Source organism: Camelina sativa, chromosome 11, assembly GCF_030686135.1.
Source record: "Camelina sativa cultivar CO46 ecotype springtype chromosome 11, ASM3068613v1".
Lineage (NCBI taxonomy): Eukaryota > Viridiplantae > Streptophyta > Magnoliopsida > Brassicales > Brassicaceae > Camelina > Camelina sativa.
The window spans coordinates 25619056-25645238 of NC_141890.1; the positions used below are offsets into that span (position 1 = coordinate 25619056).

At 35.1% G+C, this 26183-nt stretch overlaps 4 protein-coding genes and 2 pseudogenes across 9 annotated transcripts; 3 read left to right on the forward strand and 3 right to left on the reverse strand.

Annotated features, from left to right (window-relative positions):
- The first annotated feature begins 1937 nt into the window (after positions 1-1937).
- Positions 1938-2423, forward strand: LOC147934380 (uncharacterized). Its single transcript, XM_087472611.1, has one exon. The coding sequence runs from the start codon at positions 1938-1940 to the stop codon at positions 2421-2423; it is 486 nt and encodes a 161-aa protein (XP_087328737.1).
- Positions 2424-3754: 1331 nt separating this feature from the next.
- LOC104724084 (tocopherol cyclase, chloroplastic-like) lies at positions 3755-10246 on the reverse strand (annotated as a pseudogene). Its single transcript, XR_015572983.1, has 11 exons — positions 10012-10246; positions 9756-9914; positions 5649-5749; positions 5386-5465; positions 5237-5313; positions 4949-5118; positions 4711-4808; positions 4466-4570; positions 4281-4396; positions 4028-4173; positions 3755-3939 (listed from the first exon to the last, which is right to left on the reverse strand). The product of XR_015572983.1 is annotated as a tocopherol cyclase, chloroplastic-like (transcript).
- On the reverse strand, positions 8005-9357 carry LOC147934381 (uncharacterized; annotated as a pseudogene).
- Positions 10247-14015: 3769 nt separating the features above from the next.
- On the forward strand, positions 14016-14354 carry LOC147934382 (uncharacterized). Its single transcript, XM_087472612.1, has one exon. The coding sequence runs from the start codon at positions 14016-14018 to the stop codon at positions 14352-14354; it is 339 nt and encodes a 112-aa protein (XP_087328738.1).
- An 806-nt stretch (positions 14355-15160) lies between these two features.
- LOC104724085 (protein REVEILLE 2) lies at positions 15161-17259 on the reverse strand. 3 transcript variants are annotated; one of them, XM_087476067.1, is made up of 6 exons: positions 17061-17259; positions 16721-16807; positions 16501-16572; positions 16292-16403; positions 15856-16187; positions 15161-15766 (listed from the first exon to the last, which is right to left on the reverse strand). In XM_087476067.1, the coding sequence occupies exons 5-6, from the start codon at positions 16054-16056 to the stop codon at positions 15386-15388; spliced, it is 582 nt and encodes a 193-aa protein (XP_087332193.1). In that variant the 5' UTR covers positions 16057-16187; positions 16292-16403; positions 16501-16572; positions 16721-16807; positions 17061-17259; the 3' UTR covers positions 15161-15385. The 3 variants fall into 3 exon arrangements, with proteins under 3 accessions (XP_087332193.1, XP_087332194.1, XP_087332195.1); XM_087476068.1 differs by having other exon boundaries at positions 16721-16954; positions 17061-17225; XM_087476069.1 differs by lacking the exon at positions 16721-16807 and having other exon boundaries at positions 17061-17233.
- Positions 17260-23694: 6435 nt separating this feature from the next.
- LOC104724086 (uncharacterized) lies at positions 23695-25624 on the forward strand. Of its 3 annotated transcripts, none has more exons than XM_010442532.3 (7): positions 23695-23894; positions 23984-24098; positions 24201-24237; positions 24686-24759; positions 24860-24953; positions 25078-25160; positions 25244-25624. In XM_010442532.3, exons 2-7 carry the CDS (start codon positions 24027-24029, stop codon positions 25424-25426), a joined length of 543 nt encoding a protein of 180 aa, XP_010440834.1. In that variant the 5' UTR covers positions 23695-23894; positions 23984-24026; the 3' UTR covers positions 25427-25624. The 3 variants fall into 3 exon arrangements, with proteins under 3 accessions (XP_010440834.1, XP_087327763.1, XP_087327764.1); XM_087471637.1 differs by having other exon boundaries at positions 23773-23894; positions 24844-24953; XM_087471638.1 differs by lacking the exon at positions 24201-24237 and having other exon boundaries at positions 23792-23894; positions 24844-24953.
- The last annotated feature ends 559 nt before the right edge of the window (positions 25625-26183 follow it).

Consider the following 26183-nt stretch of genomic DNA (forward strand, 5'->3'; position numbering starts at 1 on the left):
CCCCAAAAGAGCTATAAGTGACAATGTTTTGATCACACACGAAACTCTACACTACCTAAAGACCTCGGGAGCAAAAAAGAAAGTCTATATGGCAGTGAAAACAGACATGAGCAAGGCTTATGATCGCTTGGAATCGGACTTTATGGAAGCAGTGTTGAAGAAAATGGGATTCCACACCTGATGGATACAATGGATGATGCAGTGTATCGTTACTGTCTCTTATTCTTACTTTCTCAATGGAACTGCTAAGGGCTTAGTAACACCGGAAAGAGGGATCCGCCAAGGGGACCCGCTATCCCCCTATATCTTCATTCTTTGCAGCGAGGTACTCTCAGGCCTCTACAATAAAGCCCAAGATTCAGGAAAACTTGAAGGAATCAGAGTCTCTTTGAACAACCCTAGAGTGAACCACTTACTGTTTGCTGATGACATGATGTTCTTCTGCAAGTCTGACCCATCATGTTACCAAGAGCTGATGAAGATTCTCCAGAAATACGAGATCTCATGCGGGCAAAAGATTAACCTGCAAAAGTCGGCAATAACCTTCTCATCAAAAACTCCACAGGCGATAAAGGACAGAGTCGAACAAGAACTGAAAATATTTAGCGAGGGAAGAAAAGGAAAATACTTGGGATTACCGGAGTTATTTGGTCGCAAAAAGAAGGACTTCTTTACCAGTATTATTGATAAAATCAATCAACGAGCCCGCAACTGGTCATCCAGATTCCTCTCCTCAATAGGGAAGCTAACCCTTCTTAAAGCGGTACTTTCAGCAATGCCAACGTACACAATGACATGTTTCAAAATCCCAATGTCTCTTTGCAAACGCATCCAATCTGCATTCACAAGATTCTGGTGGGATGCCAACACAGAGAAAAAAAGATGTGTTGGGTATCATGGAAGAAAATGACACGAGCTATAAGCAAAGGGGACCTAGGATTTAGGGATATTCAGAAGTTTAATGATGCCCTATTAGCAAAAGCCAGTTGGAGAATCCTTACCAAACCAAACTGCCTGTTAGGAAGAGTACTCTTGGGGAAATACTGTCCAAGCTCACACTTCCTACACTGCAAGGTTCCAAACTCGGCATCGCATGGATGGAGAAACATCTGCATAGGCAGAGACCTTCTCAAGCCTCATCTTAGTAAGTTGATCGGTAATGGAGAAACCACCCCAATCTGGGGAGAACCATGTCTCTTGATTGAGAAACCTCTCATGCCCACCGGTCCAGCTACAGAATTTGCCCATCTGGATAAAGTGGCACACCTAATGCAAACGGGTCAGAATGTGTGGGACAAAGAAAAGATAAGAGATATCTTACCAAGTTATGAGAAGGAGATCCTAACCTTACATCCTAGCAAGAAGGGAGGACCGGATTCTTGGGCATGGCTACCCACAACTTCGGGGGTTTACTCTACGAGATTTGGGTACTATGAAGCTCTAAACGATGAAGAAGATACTCTTACGGGAGACCAACCCGTTGATGAGTTTAACTGGAAGACAAAACTCTAGAACCTGAAGTGCCCCCCCCCCCCCCCAAAACTAAACTCCTCATTTGGAAGGCACTCCAAAACGCCTTACCAGTGGGAGAGAATCTTCGACGTCGAAACATCATCAGTAACGCTGTATGCAGCTCGTGTGGAACGGAGGAAACCATCTTGCATCTATTCTTTACTTGCCCATTTGCGACCTAGATCTGGCAAAGCATACCGATCCAAATCCCCGGTCTCCCTCCCCAAATCCAAGACTTTAGAACTGGATTTGAAGCCACCAAAAATCTACTCTGCCTCCCACCAGTAGGTTTGGCTGATATCCCACTAGCCCCATGGATCTTCTGGTCCTTATGGTCAGCGAGAAACCAAAGGGTTTTCCAACACCGCCATATACAACCACATGAGGCTGTTACTCAAGCAATAACAAAAGCAAAAGAATGGAGCATGGCTCAATTCCTCACTTTACTGACCCACGCCCCACCCCCTGCAGCATCGACCCTGATACAGACGGATATGTCTACCTTCAGATGTAACACAGATGCAGCTTGGAGACCGGACAAACAAGCGGGTCATGGCTGGGTGTTTTCTGACCATTCAGGTTCGGAGATCTTCCAAGACTCGGGCTCTGCGGAGAATGTCTCATATCCACTGTTGGCCGAAGCACTGGCGCTGTTACAAGCTATCTCCCATGCTCGAACTCTTGGATTCACTAAAGTCACATTTGCTACTGATTCAGCTCAGCTGGTCACAACACTCAATTCGGATCTTCATCCAAAGGAGATTCACGAGATTCATTACGATATCCTTAAGCTATCAAAAACTTTTACCAACTGTTTGTTTTCCTTTGTTCCTCGTGCCCTTAACCTCTCAGCCGATTCACTGGCAAAAGAGGCCTTGGCACATGTTACAATGGGTCTGACCCAAACTTAAGTTTCCTAATGAAACCAATCGTTGCACAAAAAAAAGTGGAAAATTCTAATAGTATCTCCAACAATAGCCTTCATTTTAAGGAAACATCCGAACATACATACCTTCAAAATAAGCATTTGAGGGTTATTGATTTCAATGATGTAACCTCAAATTTATTTCTAATTTTTGTATATTTATATTATAGTCCACAATATTACCAATAATTAGTTATAATGATTAAAACTTTCATAGATAAATATAAAACACACAATTTAAAATTAGATCAAACAATATTAAAAGTACAAGATCTTATATGATTAAACAAAATAATATGTAATTTTCAAAAAACATAAAAAAAAAAATACATGTAAAAGTATAAAAGACTGTTGAAAAAAAAAAGTATAAAAGACTTAATATAACTATTTTCATAGTGCTCCCATATGTGATCAATTATTGCAATATTGTTGTAAAAAAATATCTTTTGTAAATTGTATATCTTTTATATATCAATATAATTTAGTGTGTTTGAATTTATATAGATATATTTCTAACAATTGAATTTAATAGAATTATTTGTAAAATATATATATATTACAAGGACTAAAATGAAATTTGTAAAACAATTTGAAAATATCAATAGTGCACAATGCATGTTATATAATTGTCGGCCAAACTAAATTTTTAAAAGAAATAACTAATTTTTTCGTCTACATTTTTTCTTGTCCTGTTTTCATTATTGGAAAAGGGAGAGAACACAGAGCAAGATATGTGGCTTAAAAAGAGGGTTTTGTTGGTTTGGTCATTTGCAAAATAAGTTTAATCAAATTAGCTTTAGATTATCGTATTGCATTTTGTTTGGTTATATAAAAAACTGTTACATATTTTGTTGGGTTTGGTTTTGGAAATAAAACAGCGTTTCTTCAATAAACGACCTCTCTAAGTCGTAACTACATACAAGTGATATTGACGCTTTGCGACCACAAGGCACTGAAGTTGACATAGAAAGAGTCAACAACGTCAGAGAGGCAAAATATTCGTGCCATATTTTGACGATCAGATATTTGATGTGAAGTTGTTTGATAGTATAGAAATAGACTTGTAGAGTTGATATCAAAAAGTTAGTACATTTGTAGAGTTGAATTTCGAAAACATTTACGGATTGATTATCCAGTCCAACATAAAAATATAGATCCGTTTAGAAGATTTCTAACAAGTTCACCATAGAGATAAAGTTTACATTGATGAGTGGACATTATATAGTCCATTGATGATTGTTGTGTCAAACCAAACCACACACAAACGGGCGTGACGTCAGAATTGGTTTTAAAAATTGCTCCTATAATGTCCTCATCAATGTTTACAGACCAGGTGGCTTGAAGAAAGGGACCAAACCAAAGGCGGTTTCAAGATCCAATGGGACCTGCAGAGTCCGTTTGAGTAGCTCGGGGGTGTTACTCGTATCTCCTTTCCATGTCCCGAACCACGGTCCTCCTCCTATCTCCACCGCTGCCATTGTGCTCTTTGTCTCTAGTATCACCTGCATCATTTATTAACCATAACCAACAACGTTTATAATCTTGTTTTAACTGCCTTGGGACTAGCTTAACATTTGCATGCATATATACCTTGCCTTTACTTCCATCATGTAGCCGTTCCCATATCTGCAACTTCAATTCACCGTGACATCTCTGCAAACAGTAGCTAGTCCAACTTCTGCGGTAGGAGCACGCAGAGGTGTACCCGGTTCATTTGTTCTTGTCTCTAGTTCCACCTGCCACGAGACATTCATCGAGTCTCAGGAATCTAGCCAGAAGGCATTGTATATGATGATGTCAAAACTGAAGCAGAATGAATCTGAGGAAGAAAAACAAATTTTACCATATGGGTTTCGTTCTCTGCAATTACATACCAATAACCCAGGGAGACATTTCCCATCTAACAACACCATTCCACGGTACAAACTCGTAAAATTCCCCATCATAGTGTACACAAACCTGCACAGAGATTTTGTAAGCTATTTGCCTTCTAAACATTGTAGATTCATTCACTTTCTCATGGCATACCAGTGCAGCATTTTCATATGTGTTCAATCCAGGCAACTGCCTCAAACCACCACCAGCTGTCAAAGCTGCTTCTCCACTTGCTCCTTCAAAGACATTACATTGGACCTGTAAAGAGACATTGACAAATAAAGCTATCGAACAGGGTTCAAGTGTAGTAGTACATGTGGGTGGTATATACACATGCCCAACTAGATGCCTAAAGTCTGCAACAAGACAATGTAACAGAAGGTATAAGATCTGTTTACCCAAAACCATTTTCTTGGGAAGCCTATACCCCAATTCTTCTCTGAATAAGAAGGTGCATCACGGAACTCAAACCTTTCACCACCCCATTCTATCCACCCTGCAAAATCAAGAGAAAAAACATAAGAACTAAAGTAACAGTTTAATTTCTGCTGATTAAAAGAGGATAATAAAGCAAGTAAATGATTTCTTTCTTAATTTTCTACTAACTTAAGAAAATAAAGAGAGCAAAGGTCAAACCTGTGGAAAGGCCTTTTGCCATGCATATCTGCCAATGAGGCTCAAATACAGGAAAAGCTGCAGGCCAGCCTGCAGTAGACTTCTGTTTGGCTCCAACATCACCCCAACCGTAAATAGGACGAGTACTATACTCCCAACGAGCAGATTTCACAGTTTTCGCATAGTCAGTCCTACCAAAACAAGTAAATTGAATCCAAAAACTTTTCATTAAAAATATCAGTATCCAATATTTTTATAATATAGTGATATCTTGTTGGCTTGTTGCAGTGCAACGAATCAGATAATTACCGGCCATCATCGCAAATGTGACCTTGATGCCAAAATGGGGTAGCTTGGAATCCTTCTAACACTCTTGTGTTAAATTCCTACAATCAAACACTATGCTTTACATATCAACCTTTCAAAACAGTATTTTGATGCGATTCTTTTTCTCTAACCTCTGGAGGAACCTCCCTGTTTGGAGAAGTTGTGCCTGGCACTGCATGAAAAGTATTCCCCAAAACTAGCTCATGTCGATCTATACATGAGTAAAATGATTAGGTGAACCTTTAAAGTCATGTGAACTAATATATGTACGTTAAAGAAAACAACACCAGCACCAAAGAATATAACAAAAGACTTATTAGATCAATAACGACCTCATATTTTAACTTCTTATTGTCATGAAACAGACAGCAATCTTAAGGAGCAAGAAGTATACCTCCCCAGAAGTTGTGAGAGTCTTGTGTGTATTGACAAAGATACTTATCATTAGCGCCAAGAATCTGGGCTCCGACACCAGTGAATGTTATGAGCCGCAGCCTTTGCCTTCTTTCTAGTAATAGGTGCCGTTTTGAAGCTAAGAGAATGAAAACGATTTCGCTAAAACCCCCTTTAACCCAACTCTCTCTTTGAGAATTAGGTTAATTGTTGGAGCTTCTCCTTCTCATTAGCATAAGAGGGTTCTTATGTAGAACCTTACAAACCGACCTATCTCTCCTATTAAAAGTAAACTAGGTAGAGGATCCCTGCCTCACGCGGGAATATGCTACTGAAAATTATTTATATTTTTTTGTATTTTTTTGTCAAAAAAAATACAAAAAACAAATTATATAACAAATTTTTTTGTATTTGCTATATAATTTATTTGAATTATCTGTTTTGCCAATTTTTTGACGGTAGCTTGAATTTTGTCCCCCTTTAAAGATTTGGTATAATAAAAATATAATTATTATAAAAAATAGAAATTATATAATGTAAACAGTAAACATATACTCCCTCCGTTTCAAAATATAAGATGTTTTAGAGAAGTTTTTTGTTTCATAATATAGGATGTTTTCAAGTTTCTATGCAACTTTTAGATTAGTTTAGTATTTTATATTATGCAGTATTGTTTCTGATTGGTTGAACTTGTTAAAAGTAAAAAAAATTTAATCTGCGTGCTTTAGTTAAAACATCATTGCAATAAAATAGATGACAAATACAAAAGTTTTATGCTATATATAAACAATGGAAATAATATTAGTTAATCTCTAATTTCAAAACGCTATAAAAAGTTGAGTATATATAAGTGGGGAATTTTAAAACAATCTCATTATCAATAATAGCATATATCAAGATCATTTCAATTGTTTTACTCGTAGTAGCTGAGTATTGTTTCCACGGTCGTATGATCTTCACCTTACTCTTTCACATATTTGTAAAAGGTTTCAAGTCACAAACATTGTTGAAAGAAGCCATGAGAGATTAAAAGATAGAGTACTTGTAAACTGTGATTTTGTTTGCGTGGTGAAATGGTGGTTTAGATGGTGATTGGAAGAACGAATATATAAGGGTAATAATTTCTATTAGGATTTTATTTTCTATTTTTTCAAAACCCCTCCAATTAAGCAAATTAGAAAAATATGATTAGGTATTTGATTTTGGATTTATTTGGGAGATATGATTACGCAAATCAAGTTGAATGGTTTCTGTAAATATATTAAGACCTTTAAGTGTAGTGTATATGATTCTTTTTCGGGTTAGAGTATCTCTGTTTTATATTTATCAATGTGGTAAATTTATTTTGAAACTGAAATCACTTTTGTATGAGCTAATTATAGTAACACGTCATATCTTGTAAACAACTATAATTATTGATAATCTTGTAAACAACTATAATCAAGGATATTCGTTTGATTCGCCAACTATAATTGCAGTGATCCAGCCATATGTTTTGGAAATATTAAATTTATTTCACTGGTAAGATTTATTTGTTCCTAAAATATAGGGCATTAAACAGATTAGTGAGGTGATGAATATTCGTTTGAGGCTTTCCTTATACCCTTTTTTATTTTGTTATCCAAAACTAAAAAAAAAAATAATTGTTATATTTTTGTTTAAATATTAAATTTTTAATATTAATAGAGATCTAAATTCTGATAAATTCTAGTAAATCCTGAACTATAAATCCTAGTAATTTTAAATAACAGTTTTCTATTTACCATCAGTTGATTAAAATAGGCAAATAATCTGTTATGTAATGTGTTGTGACCTTGTTTGTTTTTTTTACAAAATCATTATGCTGAAATTTTAATATTTCGTAATATATAAATCATTAGACCCAAAAAAATATATTATTAAAAAAATTTACATCATTTTATATATGGATTTTATGTTAACAAACCACTATATATGCGGTATAAAATATATGATTAATTTGACCCTAATAATTTTATTATTAAATCCAATCAGGTATTAAATTTATGATTTATTATATCCCTAAAAGTGATATTATTAAACTCGATCAGGTATTTTTAGGGATTTAAATTATAAAAATTAATATAAAATAGAATGGCAGAAAGCTGTAATTAAGTTGATATTTTGAGGGTTGTTTGATAAAAAGTGTCCAGAGCTCTGTAACGCTGACACATCAGCTTTTTTTTGCAAATATGCTTCTCTATTAATATATAGGGGATTATATAAAACCTTAAATCTAATTAAAAAGGAATAATACCATAATTCTAATAACATATCAAAACCTAATAATCATATCATTACTCCCCTCTTCCACTTGAAGCTTGTCCTCAAGCGTCAGCTCATGGCATGTCCTCCTCTTCAATTGGTTTGTCGTCTTGATTAGCCCCATCATTGACTACCGTGATTTGAAAAAGAACTGGTTTGCAAACATGCCCTCGGGTGAAGAATTCATCACAGTTGAAGCAGAGACCTTTTGCTCGTCGCTCTGCCATTTTTGTGGTGGTCAATTTCTTCAAAAATTGTTGTTGAGGAGCTGGTTTCTCTTCTGTTTGTTGGGGAAACTGAGCTTCCTTGTCTTTTCCGCTTTGGTTCCCACCATTTGCTGCCAATGCTGACCTAGTTAGCGGAATTGAATATCTAGCTGTTGGAGCAAAGTGACCTCCAAATGTCCGAGTACGTTTATCACCTTCAATCTTGTATTCATTATCCCGTGCATACTCCATAGCTTCAAAGATCGTTTCAAGTCGGAGATACTCGACTTCTTTTCGCAAGCTATCGGTTAGCCCCGCACAAAACTGCCAAAGCTGTTGTTCTCCTGTTAAGCGAGTTTGTCGTCCCAAACATTCCTCAAAGTGATCACAATATTCATCCATTGTTCCCGTGTGTCTTAAGTTACATAATTCCCCTATTGGATTCACACCATCTGCTCTTCCGAATCTGCTCTTGCAAATTTTTTAAAACTCAGCCCAACTGAGCCGATTTGTTATTAAACGGCGCAAATTGTGATGCCAATGGTATGCATGGCCTGTGAGAACAAAAGTGGCTTGTCGGACCTTAGCATCGTCATTAAAAATTCGTTGGTCATCAAAGTAATCTTCACACCTTTGTAGCCACTACATGGCGTTAGTGGTGCCATCATAAGGAGGAAATTCCATCCTAGATGGGGCAACAGTATATCTTGACGACCCAGATTTATCCCCCAAGACCTTATATTTCTCTTCCTCTCCTCTAGTCTCCCTTTTTCCTGTCACAAGATCATCTTCTGGATAAAAATCATCAACCTCCACTCCGATGGAGCGAACAGGCCAATCTCCTCCTCCATCTGCTCGCCGATGTCCTTGTTCCCTTCCCATGGTTCGTACAGCCCATGGTCCTCTTGATTTTGTGTTTCCCTGCCCAATGTTAAGGTCTTGAGTCCCCACTCTTTTTGAAGCAGATCCAAATCCCTCCAACCAGTTCTTATTGGATTCCGCATCAAATCTTTCTCCAGATGAAGCCCTCTGCAGTTGTTCTTTTCCCTCCTCGTCGGCCAAGTTAGCTTGTTTTTTTTGAAGTGCTTCCATTGAGGAGAGAGTTTGCTCACGGAAATCCTCCTGGGTTGCCACAGTTTGAGCAATTGCTGCTTGCTGAACCGTAACAGTCTGTTGAAGAGATCCCAACGCAGCTCCCATGGGTTCTAGTCGCTCATCCATACTGCTCACCTTTGTTGTCAAGTCACTGATTGCCTTCACGAGTTGCGAGAGTTTGCTGTTATTGACTCCATCTCTCCCATGGTTTCGGTTGGCTCTGATACCAAGTTGTTATGAGCCGCAGCCTTTGCCTTGTTTCTAGTAATAGGTGCCGTTTTGAAGCTAAGAGAATGAAAACGATTTAGCTAAAACCCCCTTTAACCCAACTCTCTCTTTGAGAATTAGGTTAATTGTTGGAGCTTCTCCTTCTCATTAGCATAAGAGGGTTCTTATATAGAACCTTACAAACCGACCTATCTCTCCTATTAAAAGTAAATTATATAAAACCTTAAATCTAATTAAAAATGAATAATACCATAATTCTAATAACATATCAAAACCTAATAATCATATTAGTGAACCTAGGTCCATATAGAGCAACTTCTACTGGTGACAAACTCTGCCGGAATGCAGGATTCTCCACAGTATACATAAAGCAAAAACTTTTCTTCTTCTCTGGGATTGAAACCCTGAAATACCACCCCTCGAAGAACTTGGTTGCTGATCCATCGAAATGGTATCTGTAAATTGTTTTTTTACGAAAGTTAAAAACAACATTGTTTGATTAACAAGCAAAGTAGGAAAAGAACATTTATTAAGTTCATATTTTCAATTTACCCACTGTGAGGAGTCTGGAGCTCGCGATTGGGAGACGTCGGGACGTAAATAGGTCTCACATCAGTTGAAGAAGTTTGATCACTATTCGACGCCGAAACCCTATGAATGGTGCGGGGGCTTGTTTAGCTGATTTGAACCTAACGAGTGAGCGAGTGATGGGAGGTACAGGACGAGAAAGAAGCTCAAAGGAAGATAAATTAGGGTTCACCGAAACAACCAAGCTTCATATCTCCATTAATCCAACACTTGATTGAGAAGAAATCTGCAAAAGAATGTGAAATTGTGTGCCGGTAAATACTTAAGTGGCCAATCGTAATGTTATTTATAACAAGACTTAATTGGTAAAGTAGACACTTTTTCAACAAATAATTTGAAAAGTAAGACACTTTTGAAAACAAATTTAAGAAATAGACACTTTTCTCTTTCTTCTCTAATGGAAAGTTCTATTAGAGCAAATCCATCTATCATCTAGAGAAGAGTGTCTTTAATTAAAAAAAAAAAAAAAAGCTGAGGAAAGAGAGAGACACAAGGTCTCGTAGCAGATACAGAGAGACACTCTTTTGACCCTCTCTCGCTTATGTGTCACGATCTGATTGGTTTATTTTTTAAAAAAAATAACTAATTAAATTAGATAATATTATTGTATTAAAATATTAATAAAATAAATCTGAGATCCCAAAAAGGATCACCATGGTGATGCCCTTAGAGAAACATTTAGAAAATGACATTTTTAACCTTGTTTGTTTTTTTTATTTATCCACTTAAAGACAAATTTGTTGTTAAATAGCCTAATAAAAATCAGTCTAATAACAAAGGTATATTTTAATAAATGATGAACTTTATACAGTTTATTTTTTTTTACACATGACCAAAATAATAACCTAAATAAAAAACAATTATTTTTACAAATGAATAAATCATTTTCTTAATTGATTTATGTGTTTTGATTTTAGATGTGTGCTTGATTTTTGAGAAATATGCTAAAACAACACTAAAACAAGTTTTATAGACAATAATATCACACATTTCATAAACTTCCCAACATATCATTATTAGACTCATTAAAATATTTTAAATTAATTTTTAGAAATTTCATAAACTGTCCAAATTTCTAGAATTAGTTTTTTAGGTTTGGGTTCTCTATTTTACGTTTAGGGTATAGTTTTGAAGGGATATTGTTTAGTATTTAGAGTGTAGGATTTAGTTTTAAAAAATTATTTAGATGGTAAACCAAACCCAATTAGTACAATAAACTCAAATGGTCCATCCAACCTAGATGATATACCAAACCCAGATTGTACACTAGAAAACAATATATCACACATTACAATATCTTAAGTTAGATTTTAGTTTTTTTTTAGGTTTGTGTTCTCTATTTTACATTTAGGGTATAGTTTTGAAGAGATAAGGTTTAGTATTTAGAGTGTAGAGTTTAGTTTTAAAAATTTATTTAGATGGTCCACGTATACCAAACCCAGATAGTACACTAAACCCAGATAGTACACCCAACCCAGATGGTACACCAATCCCAGATTGTACACCAGAATAACAGTATTTCACACATTACAATATTTTAAGTTGGTTTTTAGATTTTTTTTTAGGTTTGGGTTCTCTATTTTACGTTTAGGGTATAATTTTGAAGGGATAGACTTTAGTATTTAGAGTATAGGGTTTAGTTTTGAAAATTTATCTAGATGGTACATCAAACCCAGAGAGTATACTAAACTCAAATGGTACACCCAACCCAGATGGTACGCAAAACTCAGATTATACACTAGAATTATATTATTTCACACATTATACAATATTTTTTGTTAGTTTTAGATTTTGTTTAGGCAGGGATTCTCTATTTTATATTTAGGGTATAATATTGAAGGGATAGGATTTAGTATTTAGATTGTAGGGTTTTCATTTTGAAAATTTAATTAGATAATACACTAAACCAAAATGATACACCAAACTTAGAGGATAAACCAATCCAAATGGTACACCACACCACACCCAGATGATACACCAAATCCATATAGTACACAAGATCTAGATGATACACCAGATTCAGATGGTACACCATACTCAAATGGTACACTAGATTCAGATGGTACACTAGAGCTAGATGGTAGATCATATTCAGATGGTACACTAGACCCAGATGGTACACCAGATGTAGATGATATGCTAAACCTAGATTGTATACCAGATTCAGATGATACACCAGATTCAGATGATACACCAGAGCTAGATGGTACACCATATTCAGATGGTATATTAGACACAGATGGTACACCAGATGTAGATGTTATGCGAGACTCAGATGATACTCCAAATCCAGATGCATATTGTACACCAAACCTAGATGGTATGCTAGACTCAGATGATACACCAGATCCAAATACATATTGTACACCAAACCTAGATTGGACATTGAACCTAGATTGTACACCAAAACCAGATGGTACACTAAATCCATATGGTACACCAAACCAGATGATACACCAAAACCCTGATTGTACACTTAAACCAGATGGTACACTAAAATAACATTATTTGACATTATTACAATATTTTAAAATATTTTTTTGAAATATTTTTTTACATTTGAGTTTTTTATTTTACACCTAATATATAATTTTGTGGGGTAGAGTTTTAGTATCTAGAGTTTAGTGTTTAATTTTAAAAATTTTATAGTGCTAAATTTAAAAATAAAAGTTATTTGATGTTAGTTGAGAGAATATTTTTAATTTAAATGGGTCATGAAACATTAAATTTTTAGATCAAATACCTCAAAATTGGATCCCACATTTTTTTTTTGTCATATTTCATTTCTCATTTCCTCTAAAATTGGAACCACAAATAAAACTCTCTATTTATGACACATGGTTATGGATATATTGGTCTTTATATTTGTTTTTGTCTTATTCTCTCTCATAAATTCTCTATCTCACAACAGCTAAAAATTGTCTATTTTTCAAAATTTTAAGAAAAACTGCCTATTTCTTCAATTAATTTTAAAAAAGTGACTAATATACTAAACGGACTAATACACTAAAGTGACTAACAAACTTGTTTGTTACTAATGGAGTATCTCGATATATATTTCCTTTTTTAAAAAACGCGTTCTCGACAAAAGTGGATGTATATACATAAATCTTTAATACTGACAAAGAAAAAACCATTGAAATAATTGTAAATAGAAGTCAGTAAATCTTTCTTATGATTGTCAACTATTTTTGTTTGTGTTTAAAATCCCAGATTCTTTTCCCTTGTAATAGAACAAAGCTTGAGATAGTCCACTATTTTTGTTTATATATTTTTTGATTTGCTTAGATAGTCCACTATTTTTGTTTACATCTTTTGGCGAGATCTATGAATGGTAAAATTCAGTGGTGAGGAAAGGTAATATCAATTGATGAAATAGTGCAGGTGTTTCTTACAATTATAATAATGAAAAAAAAGGAGTGGAGGATTAAGAACAATCAATGTCTTAGATATCTTTAATGATTTGATTTCATTTGATTATATAGTTTATTATAGCACTTGATTGTAGTTAACTATCCATAGTAATGTTATCTTTGTACTTCCGAATTAATAATAGGGGATTCTAGATTATTTCAAAGATAAGGTGAGCAGAACAGACATCAAATACTCTCCAAAAGCGTATGACATCGTTTAGACACAGACACAATTAGCGGAAGAGGCAAAACAGGGAAACCAGATTTAGACTCTCCAGATATTCGTATGTCATACTCATACCATAGAACGTTAATTTTGGTTTAACTTCAATCCACAAAAACCGGAACTAACTGAACCAGTACCAGCCATAAACTCCGGTACAATAACCGATTTGAATTCGGGTAGATTTAATCACCAAAAATGAAAGGAAAAAAAATTGACGGTGGAGACTAAAACATGGTTTTGTAGTTAGATTAACAAGAAAAAAGAAAGTGACAGACCAGTATGCCGGCAGAGGATGGTATTGCACTTCCTCTGAGGGGGAATCTCCTACTATGGGTGCATCTAATCTTCGCTGTAATCTGTCACCTCTCCATACAAAAGTGGAAGCTCTAATTTGGGCAATGAGGTGCATGATTGGAGCGGATAACGAGAGTGTCGTCTTCCTTACTGACTGTTCTGATTTGGTGAAGATGGTATCTTCGCCCTCCGTGTGGCCCGCTTTCAAGACATATCTGGATGAGATTGAAGTAGATAAGGAGGAGTTCCTGTCTTTTTCCCTAATCTTAATTTTCCGTTCACAGAATGGTATTGCAGACAAACTGGCGCGTCGCGCTAGAGTAGAGTCGCATCACATTACCTATGTAAATGCTTTTTCTTCCAATTGGCTGTGAGCATGTAAACTGTAGTAAAAAAAAAATATATAATAACAAGAAAAAAGGAAAATATGAATTAGTAACTTAAATAAAAAGGGGGAATAATTAATCAACGGTCAAGTTACATCAGACCGTTCCATATTATGTTACATCAGACCGTTCCATATTATATTACATCAGCCGGTTCCATAGAGTGGTGTGCTTCGGTTGATGTGTTTCAAAGGTTGCTTGAGGAGCAAACTGTGGAACCCGTGGATTTGGAGAAGTGTTCAATATGTCTAGAGCAGTTGTCGGACTCGTCACCAGAGATTCATTAGAACAGCATCAGAATGATGCCTAAGTGTTTACATTCGTTTCATCAAAACTGTATTTGTGAGTGGCTTGCTCGGCGAAATTCGTGTCCCTTGAGTCGTAGAGTTCCGTACGAGGAGGATGATCAAAATTAGGGTGAATTATGGTTTAGAGGTTTTTTTTCCTACTGAAATTGGTTCATGTATTGATGTTTTATAGGCAAGTTGTATCAACTGAGCATCTAATATTAGCCTAAATATGGTTAGGTTTATTATAATATTTAGGTAACGATTATGAAAGTAATCTTGTTTTCGTATTGTATCAACTTTGATATCTGTATGCATTTTTATTTATTAAACTCATCGAATTGCTTCAGTCTTGTAACAGAGTAAAGCCGTGGCAGAGACTTGAAGATTGTTAAAGACTTATCAGGAAGATTTGATTTAACTAATAAAATTGTAACACTATCCTCTATGATGAAGTGCTTTGATAGGCACTACTAATGCATTGAAAGAGAGACCATTGCACAACAATTTAGAGTATCAAGAAGATTTGATTGATCAAATAAAAATGTAAGTACAAGGATCTCAATTTCTGACTGGTTAATTACATGGGAAGGCATGGAACTTTGGAGTGATCTTACGAATCTAAACCCAAGAAAAAAATAACTTTCCCTAATTCTCTGACATTTATACACAGAAACTGAAATTGAGATCAAAAGAGTTACACAACTAACTTTGAGTAAGGATTTACATTTTTCACCACAGAGGATATGACATTTTCCCATTGTCAATGTTTTCTTCCACCTTTACTCTCTTTTTGTAAGGCATGAACCCTCTCATCTCGGTAACCGACGATTTCAACTGAGAGAAAGCCGATCTCTCGCTTCTTTTAAACTCCGGTGATACCCGAAGTGTCATTTCTGTTTCCATGTTTTCCGAAGAAGAAGTGGAAGAAGAACATAGAACAGACTCATGTGTCTCTGAGTCTAGCTTCTTCTTGACATCTTCAGAATCATCAGAGCTAGTTGAAGAGTTGTAATCACCAACTACAAAAGTTTTTCCAAAGAGCTTAAGGCTTTGTTTGGTCTCTGATTCTGGAGACAGTGATTCCTCTGTGTGAGACGATAACTCATGCCCCTGTCAAAGTTTAGTAATGTCAGACTCAAGACTAAACAAGAATACTGGTTATCAAACTATATCACAACTTGTGTCGTGTAACAACATACCGGTGAGTGTTGGTAATCAGCTGAAGACGAGTTAGGAGAGTTTGAACCGATGGAACCTAAGCCATCTGAGCCATGAGCTGATAAAACCGATGTTGGAGATCGGTCATCTTCATCCTGAACCAGCTTGTTGGCTCCGGTTAGCTCACCATAAGCCATCTCTTTAGCATCTGGAATCACCAGCTTTCTAGGGTAAGGATGCATCGGCTTTCTCTTCGGCCTTGGAGGTGGGATCTCAATGGTCTCAGAGCTAACACCAAAATCACGAGCAACCTTAGAGAAAAACTTCTGAGCATGGCTTCGAATCTGAACAGCAGTCTTTGTACCAACATGTTCTGTTTTCAAAGGAAGAATCAACTAAAGTCAGATCTCTACTCTACCCAATAAGTAGAAATGTGCATTTTAGACTCTCTCTCTAAAGTCAGATAAGCACACACACCTTCGATTCGTCTCCAAGCTCTGCCATAGAGTTTCAAAGATTCAACAAACTTCTGATGCTCTGATTCAGTCCATTTCTCTCTTTGTTTAGTGATGGTATAAGGCTTCCTTGTCTAATAAAAATAAACAAAACTCCCAATTAATCTCAAAGTTCTAAATCTGAAACAAAATCAAGCGCAAAGAAAGAGATTAAAGAAAAACAATAAGTACCTTGAGGTAAAAGGCATCTGTGGAAGATATAAGCTCATCGGAACCTCCGTCACATAGACTCTCACAACGTTCCTATACTCACAAATCCAAAAGTTACAATTAGTCTCTTAATACAAATGTTTTGTAAGTAAAATTTGCAAAGAATCGTAACACTAGTACGCATCGAGAAGAGTCAAGACCACCAGTAGTATAATTAGGGAATTAAAAAACTTGCTCTTACCTAATAAAAGCATCAATACATTAAGAGTAGTAAACAACCGGACATAATATCCCACAAATCGCCTGGTCTATTAACACAATTTTTAACCTGCCACAATCGAATAATCTTCAGTTCCAAGTTCTCTCATACATAGAGCTTTAATCTTGAAATAAGAACAACAACAAAAAAACCTAGTTCTCTCTCGGATATAATAAACCTAATATTAGGTTAAAACCTGTCTGGATTCCATAACCTCTGTCCAATAAACAAGACTTAAACATAACAATCGTGACAAAAACCAAAATCAAGATTGCATAAGATAAGAATAAGAACTTATAAGAAGCAGAAAGATCTCACACACCTGCATAGCCATGGTTGTAGGAGAAGAAGACTGGAAAGTTTTAGATTCGATCTGAAGATGTTTTCTCGCCGGAAAACTTAATCTGAAACTGAAAGAGGGAGGGAGGGAGAGAGAGAGAGAGAGAGTTGCTTGGTGAGGGATAGAAAGAAGATAGTAATTTAGGGAAAGGAGCAGAGTCAAGGGGTTACTTTAAAAGAGCAAGGGGAAGATAAGCCACGTAAGCATTTATGTTTTATTTTGGGTTGAAAAAGCGTAAATAATAATAAAGAGGGGTTTCGAGAAACTAGTATCATGTGGCTCAGGTTAAAAGATGCTAATGACACGTGGAGGATTGTCTTCTCATCTTTTCGCTTTTTTGTCTTTGCGGAGAAGATATTATTAACTGTTCTTTGTTAAATCTTGTCGGAGATTTTTTTGATCTATTTAATTTATCCACTTGGAGGAAAAGCTTAGCTCATTCAATTATCATTTTGCCAAACTCGCGAGTGGCCAACGCGTGCTTGTTTAACAACGTTGTTTACGCTAACTTCTTACCCAATTTTTGTTTCTTTTTATTTATTAGTCAAGTGGATTGCATATTTAAAGTTTGGATTCAAATATAATATTCTATATTTTCATAATATTTATTTATTTTGATAAATTTTTTAGTAAATAAATAGATTTAAATTTCAACTAAAATTACAATTTAAGAATAAAAAAAAGTTTAGAGTTTGGATAAAAAATATATATTTGTGGCTACTTTTTTATGTCTTTGTTTGGTCTTGCTTTTTTGTCTGTCTTCTTCGTTAACATTGATGGCTCCTCAAGAATGCTGATCTTTAGATTTGTTTATGGTGACTAAAAGTAAGTTTCACATTTTCTTTCTTCTTGCAAAAGTTTGAAGGAACTCTTCTTTATAATATTTGAATTAATTAAGGTTAATTTTGCCATCTTTACTTATGTAATTAAGGTATATAAGCCGGTAAATAACTAAAATTCTTATTTAAAATTTTTAAGGGTAATGTGATGATTGTGGAGATTCACATAACTTAAGTGTTTATTCTCTTTTGTGAACAAATAATATGAAAAGTTGAATTATGTTAAAAAAACAAAAAATATATTTATTGAAGAAATTGTCAAAAGCTATTCTTCATGGAATGCTATTAAACAATAATACTAATATATAATAAATCGGTCAATGTTTTCGGTTTCCAAACTTCAGTTTCATCATTGGTGGCATTTAATATTGTTGTTAGCCCAAATTTAGTAATATCAAGATTTTCAATTATAAATGTGTAAGGTAAACACATGTTAAAAATCTAAGGGGGTGTATTGAACTGAGTATTTTAGGAGATTTGCTGAGATTTTAATATTTCAGAATTTTGGGATATTTGAGTGTAATTTTAGGAGATTTGATTAGAATTTATAATTTTTGAGATTTGGGTTTTGGGATTTGGTGAAATTTGATTATAGAATTTTAGGTGATTTGGGTTTTGAGAGGAACTTGATTCAACGTCATGTGAAGAAGCTTGATCTCTTGGTTCAGTTGTGGGCACTTTCTACAAGCTCCTCCAACTGATTCTTCCACTAGATGTGTAATTGTAACAACATGGATAATCCAAGAAAAACGACAAGACTCACCTTAGCGCATCATCATGGATAATCCAAGAAAAAGTTGTCTTCTCCAGCGATCAGTAACTAATAATGGGATTTATTACACATCAACAAATGTTTTTAGGTTTTTCCAGAGTAAAGAGAGAAAGAGAGAACCAGAGAAAGAGAGAACCAGAAAAAGAGAGAGAGAGAGTTCGCAAAAAAAATTATTACTAATGTCGAAGAAGTTTTTTGTAATCTTGGTCATTGGAAAGTTAATAGCTAGTGATCTCCGTGGTTTAGCCAAATATTGATTTGAACTTGCAACCTGAGTTTTACACGATCGAGTAACAATACCAAAGGAATGGGTTGAAATGTGATTCCAATATGGCAAAGAACAGAGCAAGTTGAATCAGAGAGAGAGAGTAAAGAACTTGCAATCCAGAAGTAATGGCTGGAGAATCTCCTCCAGAACTTATTACAGGCTGACCCAGAGAAATATCATCTCCGAGAGACGGAGACTCAGTGACTAAACCCAGTGACAAACCCAATGAAAGATCCAAGCCATCGGTTAGGCAAGTGCATGTGTTTTAAGCAACTTCTGGTCATCTCCAACAAGGTCCTATTGTGCCTCTCAACTACTCCATTTTGCTGTGGAGTATATGGAGCAGTGAGATGTCTCTTAATACCTGAGTCCTTACAGAATATGTTGAACTCATGAGAAACAAAATTCTCCCCCTCTGTCAGTCCGAAAAGTCTGTATACGCTCTCCTGATTCTTGTTCTACTAACCGTTTCAAGTTCTTGAATTTTCCAAAAGCTTCTCCCTTTTCCTTTAGCAACGCTGTCCACATATAACGTGTATGATCATCAATAAGCACAAAAACATACTTGTTTCCTGCAACTGTGCTTGGAGATATAGGTCTACAAATATCCCCATGAACCATTTCCAGTATCTTATTTGTCCTATATGAAGATGCTTGAGGAAACGCTTGTCTTGCTTGTTTACCAAGTAAACATGAGCTTCAGATTTCTTTTTCGAACTTGACATCCGGAATCCCTTGAATAAGCTTCTTATCAAACATGGACTTCAACGTTGATGAGTTTATATGTCCAATTCTTGTGTGCCATCTTCTTGCTTCGCTTGTTGCAGAAAAATGAAGCCTTGAAGTCTCTCTGATCCCCATTCAAACTTTGTAGAGATGATTTAAAGATCTTTCGGCTTTTGCAAGTAATTTCCCGTGTTGATCGTGCATAGTTAGAGTTCCTCCTCTAATCCTTATTTCGCATCCTGATTCAGTTGCTTGCCCAAGACTTATAATATTGCTCTTCAAGTTCAGTATGTAATACACATATGTCATAACTCGTGGCTCGCCATACATATCAGTAAAAGCAATGGATCCTTTTCCTTTGATATCTATTCGAGAATCATCACCAAAGCGTACCTTCCCAGCAATAAAGCTATCAATGTGATCAAAGTAGCACCGGTCTCCAGTCATGTGATTACTGGCACCGTTATCAAGGTACCAGATATTCTCTTCCCCTGCATTTGTTTCATACTTACTTGGTATGCATCGCTCTTCGTTCAAGTAGACGACTTCATGCATCATGAGTTCTTCGGCGTCTTGTGTCTCACTCTTCTCATCTTTTTGTGTTTCTTGCAATTTAAGCAATCGATCTGGGCAATTGAAAGCGAAGAGTCCAGTCTTGTTGCATCGAAAGCATGTGATTTTGGACAAATATCGTCCTCCGTTGTAGCCTCGTCCTCCACCAAAACGCCCACAGCCTTTGCCTCTATTAAAAGGTCTTCCACTGCGGCCCCTCTTTCGATAATCTCCGTTGTATTCACGGTTTGTATAATTCGTTTGTCCCTCCATGTTTGCATACAACAGCTTGGTTTCGTCTTTGAGTGTATTTTATTCTTCTGAGATACGTTCCTCATATGCCTTTAGGCGTCCAACAATGTCTGTGAAACTTGTGGTATTAAGATCCAATACTTGTTCCAATGATGCAACCATATGTATGAATTTTGCTCTTGGGAGACACTTCAAAAATTTCTTCACCATATTTGATTCTTCAAGGTTTTCTCCAAGAGCAGCTGTCTTAGCTGAGATTTCAGACAATCTTCCCACAAAATCATCAATCCTCTATGAATCCTTCGTACACAAGCGATCAAATTCAGCCATAAGAGTCTGCAGACGAGCCTCTTTCACCCTCTCTGCTCCTACATGTCTTGCCTTGATTGCCTCCCACATCTTTTTATCCGAGTCAAGTCCGCCGACTTGCAAGGTAAGTGATTCGGGTATGGATTGAACAAGTAAGGCAATCGCCATGTTGTTTTTATCGGTATTGATGGTGTCTGTTGCAGATTCTGGTTCTATGACCTCCCACACTTTATGAACTCTAAGCGCAATCTTCAACTTCATGGCCCATACGGTGTAGTTTGCTGCGTTTAGCATCAGACATGAGATAGAAGGAGTTCCTCCTCCTTCCTTTGGTGTGATGGTTGAGACGGTAAGATCTCCCATCTTTTATAATCTTCTGAAGCTCTGATACCAATTCTTGTTTTCAAGTTTAAGATCAAATTAAAAGAACAATTCTTCTTTTATTAGCTTCAGGAAAAATCTCTCAAAAACCTATAGCTCTCAATCTCTTAAATCTCTTAAGGTTTTGTCATAGTTCGACAACCTTATTTATATGAACACCAATCATATTCCTAATTGTAAAACCCCTATTTAGATAACTCCTAAACCAAACTCATCTTTATCTCTTTAATAAAACACAACTTGATTAGGAATATGATGACTTCTAACTTAGTTTATCCAACAAAAAATTAATTTTCAACCATTTTTAATTAATTAATATTAAATTGGAAACTTCAAGAAATAATCATTAAAAAATTTAAAAATCTGAATAATCATTAGCTATGATTATATAATATTTTTTTAGTAAAAATAATAATGTATTTAAAGTTAATAATCATTGTTTTTTAATTTGTGTAAAAACTTTCAAACATCAATCTTTTAAAAACAGATGAAGTATATCTATGTCATTTTTATTGTTCATTTATTTCAGCAGGGCAATAAATAATTAGAGCCAAGAACTTAAAGACTAGGAACCTAAAATTTATCAGGAATGAGATTAGGGTAGTGAATGGAGACATATAAAAAGCGTTTTTCAGTTTTGATTTGTCAAAACCGTACCACATTCACCACTCACAACAAAAAGTGAAATTTGCGTTTTTGAAAAAAAAAAAAAAAAATCTATGTGCGGATTTGTCCGCTTTCAAAAATCATAAAGGTCACAAACCATGCGTTATTTTAAAAACCGCACCAATCAAAGTATTTGTTTATATAAAAAATATTTATATATGTCCTACGTTACTTTGTCAAACACATGCAAATACTGTGATTACTTGTACTGTTTACTTGATGTAAATAATTATAAATTCAGTTTATGTGTTAACAAATAAATTTGTAACATGTGGTTGCAAATACAGAAAATAAAAATCTTATTAATAATAAAGTAGATAGTATTATTGTAAATAGTAAGATAAACAAACAAGGATTGTTTGCTCCTTATAAATCATCACGAAATCGAGTTGTGAGATATCATATGTCCCAATTTTATTCTGGTCTTCCTCCAAAGAATAAACATGAATTGTTTAACCAATGTCATGCATCTTTACAGTCTATTATAACATACAATAATATCAAACATACTAATTATTAACAAATTTATTTATAATATGTCATCCACACCTTTTTTTTTTACCATTCATACAATTAATACTGAACCGCAAATAGTTTTTTCACCAATCAAATATCATTCTATACCGCTTATTTTGTATAAACCGCACTTAATCTGCAAATCGCATGTACCGCAGTTAATCTGTACCGTAGTCTAAAACTGCTTTCCTCGCACAACTAAATACGTGGTCACCATTCAGACTCTAGGTTTAATGACGGATCATAATTATATATTGTTAGAGTGCTCTCTTTTTTGACCAAAAGTATGTGGCAAAGAAAGCGAGTAGCGAAATTAAAACATACACGAGCGTTGTTCTGAAAGAAGAAAGAGATATTTAAAATTCAGTACCGTCAGCTTCAATCCAAAAATTAAATAGGTATTTTATGTGAAGGACAAAAATTGTAAAATATAAATATCTTGCAAGTCATACAAAAAAAAACCAATTATCCAAATTAGAAAATTTGTCCCAAAATGAAAGAGAGAAAAAAAAACATAGCTTTTGGTTTGCACTTTTTGGGTCTAGTCAGAACAAAAAGCGTTGTCCTCTGGGATGTTCCAAAAGTCAGACACGTGGCGTTGAGTTACGGTAAGAGAGAGAGAAGAAGAAGAAGGATAGGGATCATGCTTTGTAATTGTACGCCACTCGATTATTAATTACCAAATAATTCTTGCCCACTCGTTTCTCGTTCGGTGGTGTTTTAAGCTATCGGGTTTATGTTTTTTTTTTCATCAATAGTCATTAAAAAAAAGTTTTACATTATTATTTCAGATCTTACGAATCTAAAATATTCTTATAAAAAAAATTCTACCAGTAAAATACTGTAGTAGTGGCCACTAAGAAGTTCTTGGTTCATGTATTTTTGTTGCTTTTTTTTTTCCTTGATAAAAATAATTTGTTGAAAACACATACGTGATATTATTACTTAATCGAGTTATTGCATGTGATGAGAGGGTTTTTATCAATCGAGATATTTCTCAATAGTCTAAACTTAGGGAAGAAAAATAAATATCTGGTATATGGTATGTGTAAATTGAACCTAAAGTCGTTGAGAAAGGGGTTTAATACCTTTTACTTTGTTTTATATACAAAAAGTCAAACTCAAAAATTGAAGCCGATCGAACGATTCATGACAAAATATGCTAATTGAGCTACTAGCTAGATAACATAATTTGTGACGAAAATATCTTTACCATATGATATTACTTTAAAACTTTCAAAATTATATATATTAATTAATGATGAACCATGTAAACACGATGATGACAAGTTGACAACTGTATACATAAACATATGTGTGATAAGTGTTTTTCAATCACGGGTTTATTATCTCAGGTTCAGAATTGGGCCAGATTAAGAAGGCCCAATCTTGTAAGCGTTATGGGTCCAACAAAGTTTTGCTCATAATTCTCGGCCGCTCGCATCTCTGGAGCCTTTGCCGGTTGCTTCACCGTGTCTCGAGACGACGTGGTGGTGGTGCCATAACGGACGGTGTTTCTCTCGAAATTAGAATCGGTTCTGATTTTATTTATTTTGTTAGATTCTCATAGTATTAGATGGTTCTGTTTCTCTTTGCGATTCTCATATTTTGTGATTTTCTGTAGGCTTTGATTTTGTAATTGCAGAAGATAAAAGGAGTGAGAAGGAATGTTTACAAATAAGGAAAGACAAGAAGAACGTATTGGAAAAAATGGAACACCAAGGCTCCAATATCTACAGGTTTGGTTTAATGTTTCTGAGATAGTAATCTCTGTGCCAATGAATCTAAAGTAGCAATTTTGTTGGAGCTGAGTTTTTGTCTGCTTCATTTTAATTGCACAGGAGCTTGTAAGTCAGTTTCAGAACGCAAATGATCAAGGTAGCTATGATTTACTAGTTTGGTTTTAGTAGTAGACCATAATAAGTAATTGATTCATGCTTCTGTTTGAACCTTTATAAATTATTGTTGCATAAGATAAGACTGGCTTTGGTGCTTTCTTGTGATTTTTGAGGACTCTGTGCGGCTTCATATGGATTGTTAGGGTACCTAGGTATGAAAATATGATAGTAGGCTAGCAATAGGATTTAGCAATTTAACTCTTATTTTGAAAATTTTGGAGTTGTGTAGTTTGTCCAACATTATCAATACTTCCTGCCTTAATGGCAAGTTTTTGTACTCACTCTTCCTTAATGGCAAACTGCTCACTTCCAAATGCTTATATTGGATTATAGATTTAGTATATGACCCTAATCTAGTATATCTCTGGCTTTGTCACTTATTAGTTTTGTCAAGTTATATTAACACGATTACTGTTTTGCAATTGCAGAAACAAAGGAGAAAATTGTAGCAAACTTGGGGAATTTCGCATATGACCCTTACAACTACACTATTTTACGTCAGGTAAGTTCAAGTACACTTTCAACATATGCCATGGAACCCAAATAAATATCCAACACTTTCTTCTCTTCATGATGAAAATGTTAGTGGTGTACTCGCGCAGCTAAATGTCTTGGAACTATTCATAGACTGTCTAACAGAGCCAAATGAAAAGCTTGTGGAATTTGGAATAGGAGGATTATGCAACGCTTGTGCCGGTAAAATGCCTGCAATATACAATTTTACTCTCTGACTCTGATACTGAACTGTGTTTTTGTTGTTGTTGCCATAACTGCTATTTACTGATCATCGAACCAAATGCTCTTTTTTCTTCTTGTACAGACCCAAAAAATGTTGCTACCATCGTCGAGGCTGATGGAATTCCTCTTATAATCAAATGTTTATCAAGTCCTGTACGGAACACTGTGAGTCCAGACGAGTTTCTCGCCTCTTTAATGTGTTTTCTGGTGTTTAAAATGGAAACTCAAAATTGTTTGTTTTCTAATAGGTGAATTACGCACTTGGGGCTTTGTATTACATGTGTGACTATAACAGAGCAACAAGAGACGAAATTTTGAGAGCCGAAGTGGTGAATCTCATTGAGAGCTACGCAGCGGCTGATTCAGTCAGTGTAAGCTTTAGTAACTTGGCTAAGGCGTTTCTTGACAAGCATGTTCAGGCATACACATGAGATTCTTGGAAATTATCTTGTCTAATTTTTGTTCTATTGAGTAGTTGGATTCCTCTTGAAAAATACCAAAGAGGTTTTGTATAGCAATGGGCCAAAAAAACGCAAACGCTACAATGAATATTTTGAGGATTGGGAAACCGTTTTAGTTGCGTCTAGTGAGAATCTAGAGATGAGTAATGAAAATGTTAAATTAATGAATTGGAGAGACATGGTTATACACAAATGAAAATGGTTGCTCGATTGTTAAAAACCTAAAAAAAATATTTGTCGTCGTAATTTCAGGAAACTTAATCTGTGATTCAAATGCAATATAATACGATTTTGTTGCATATTCAATATGTCAACATTTATCACTTTATGGCTGTGTACTTGGTCTCATATGCCTCAATATTTTTTGTTGATAACATCATATCTTTTTCAGAATCTCATCATGAGGAAGAGTCAAAGAAAGAAGAGAGAAACTAAACTAGGTAAACGGTTTAGCCGGTTAAGCTTATATACTTCTGTGGTTTCTAATAAACCAGTCGGTCCGAATCGAACCGAAATCCGATTATCCAAATCAATTGTTCTGAACGGTTAGGCTTTCTCTTTTTGGTTTTCTTCGATAACCAAAACTTTTAGGTTGTTTAGTTTTCACCGAACGCCCATGGCAAGTTCATGGTTTATATGACAAAAATTTGAAAGTTCATGGTTTAAATTATATATATTTACAAGTTCATGGTTTAAATGACCTATATTTAAAAGTTCATGGTTTAAA

Coding starts and splice junctions, on each gene's coding strand:
- LOC104724085 (XM_087476069.1), bottom strand. Junction 16,404..16,500: donor CAGATGCCTTTTACCTCAAG/GTACTTATTGTT, acceptor TATTTTTATTAG/ACAAGGAAGCCTTATACCAT. Junction 16,188..16,291: donor AGCTTGGAGACGAATCGAAG/GTGTGTGTGCTT, acceptor CTTTGAAAACAG/AACATGTTGGTACAAAGACT.
- LOC147934380 (XM_087472611.1), top strand. CDS start 1,938: ATGGCTCAATTCCTCACTTTACTGACCCACGCCCCACCCCCTGCAGCA.
- LOC104724086 (XM_010442532.3), top strand. CDS start 24,027: ATGTTTACAAATAAGGAAAGACAAGAAGAACGTATTGGAAAAAATGGA. Junction 24,099..24,200: donor CAAGGCTCCAATATCTACAG/GTTTGGTTTAAT, acceptor TTAATTGCACAG/GAGCTTGTAAGTCAGTTTCA. Junction 24,238..24,685: donor TCAGAACGCAAATGATCAAG/GTAGCTATGATT, acceptor TTGCAATTGCAG/AAACAAAGGAGAAAATTGTA.
- LOC147934382 (XM_087472612.1), top strand. CDS start 14,016: ATGGGTGCATCTAATCTTCGCTGTAATCTGTCACCTCTCCATACAAAA.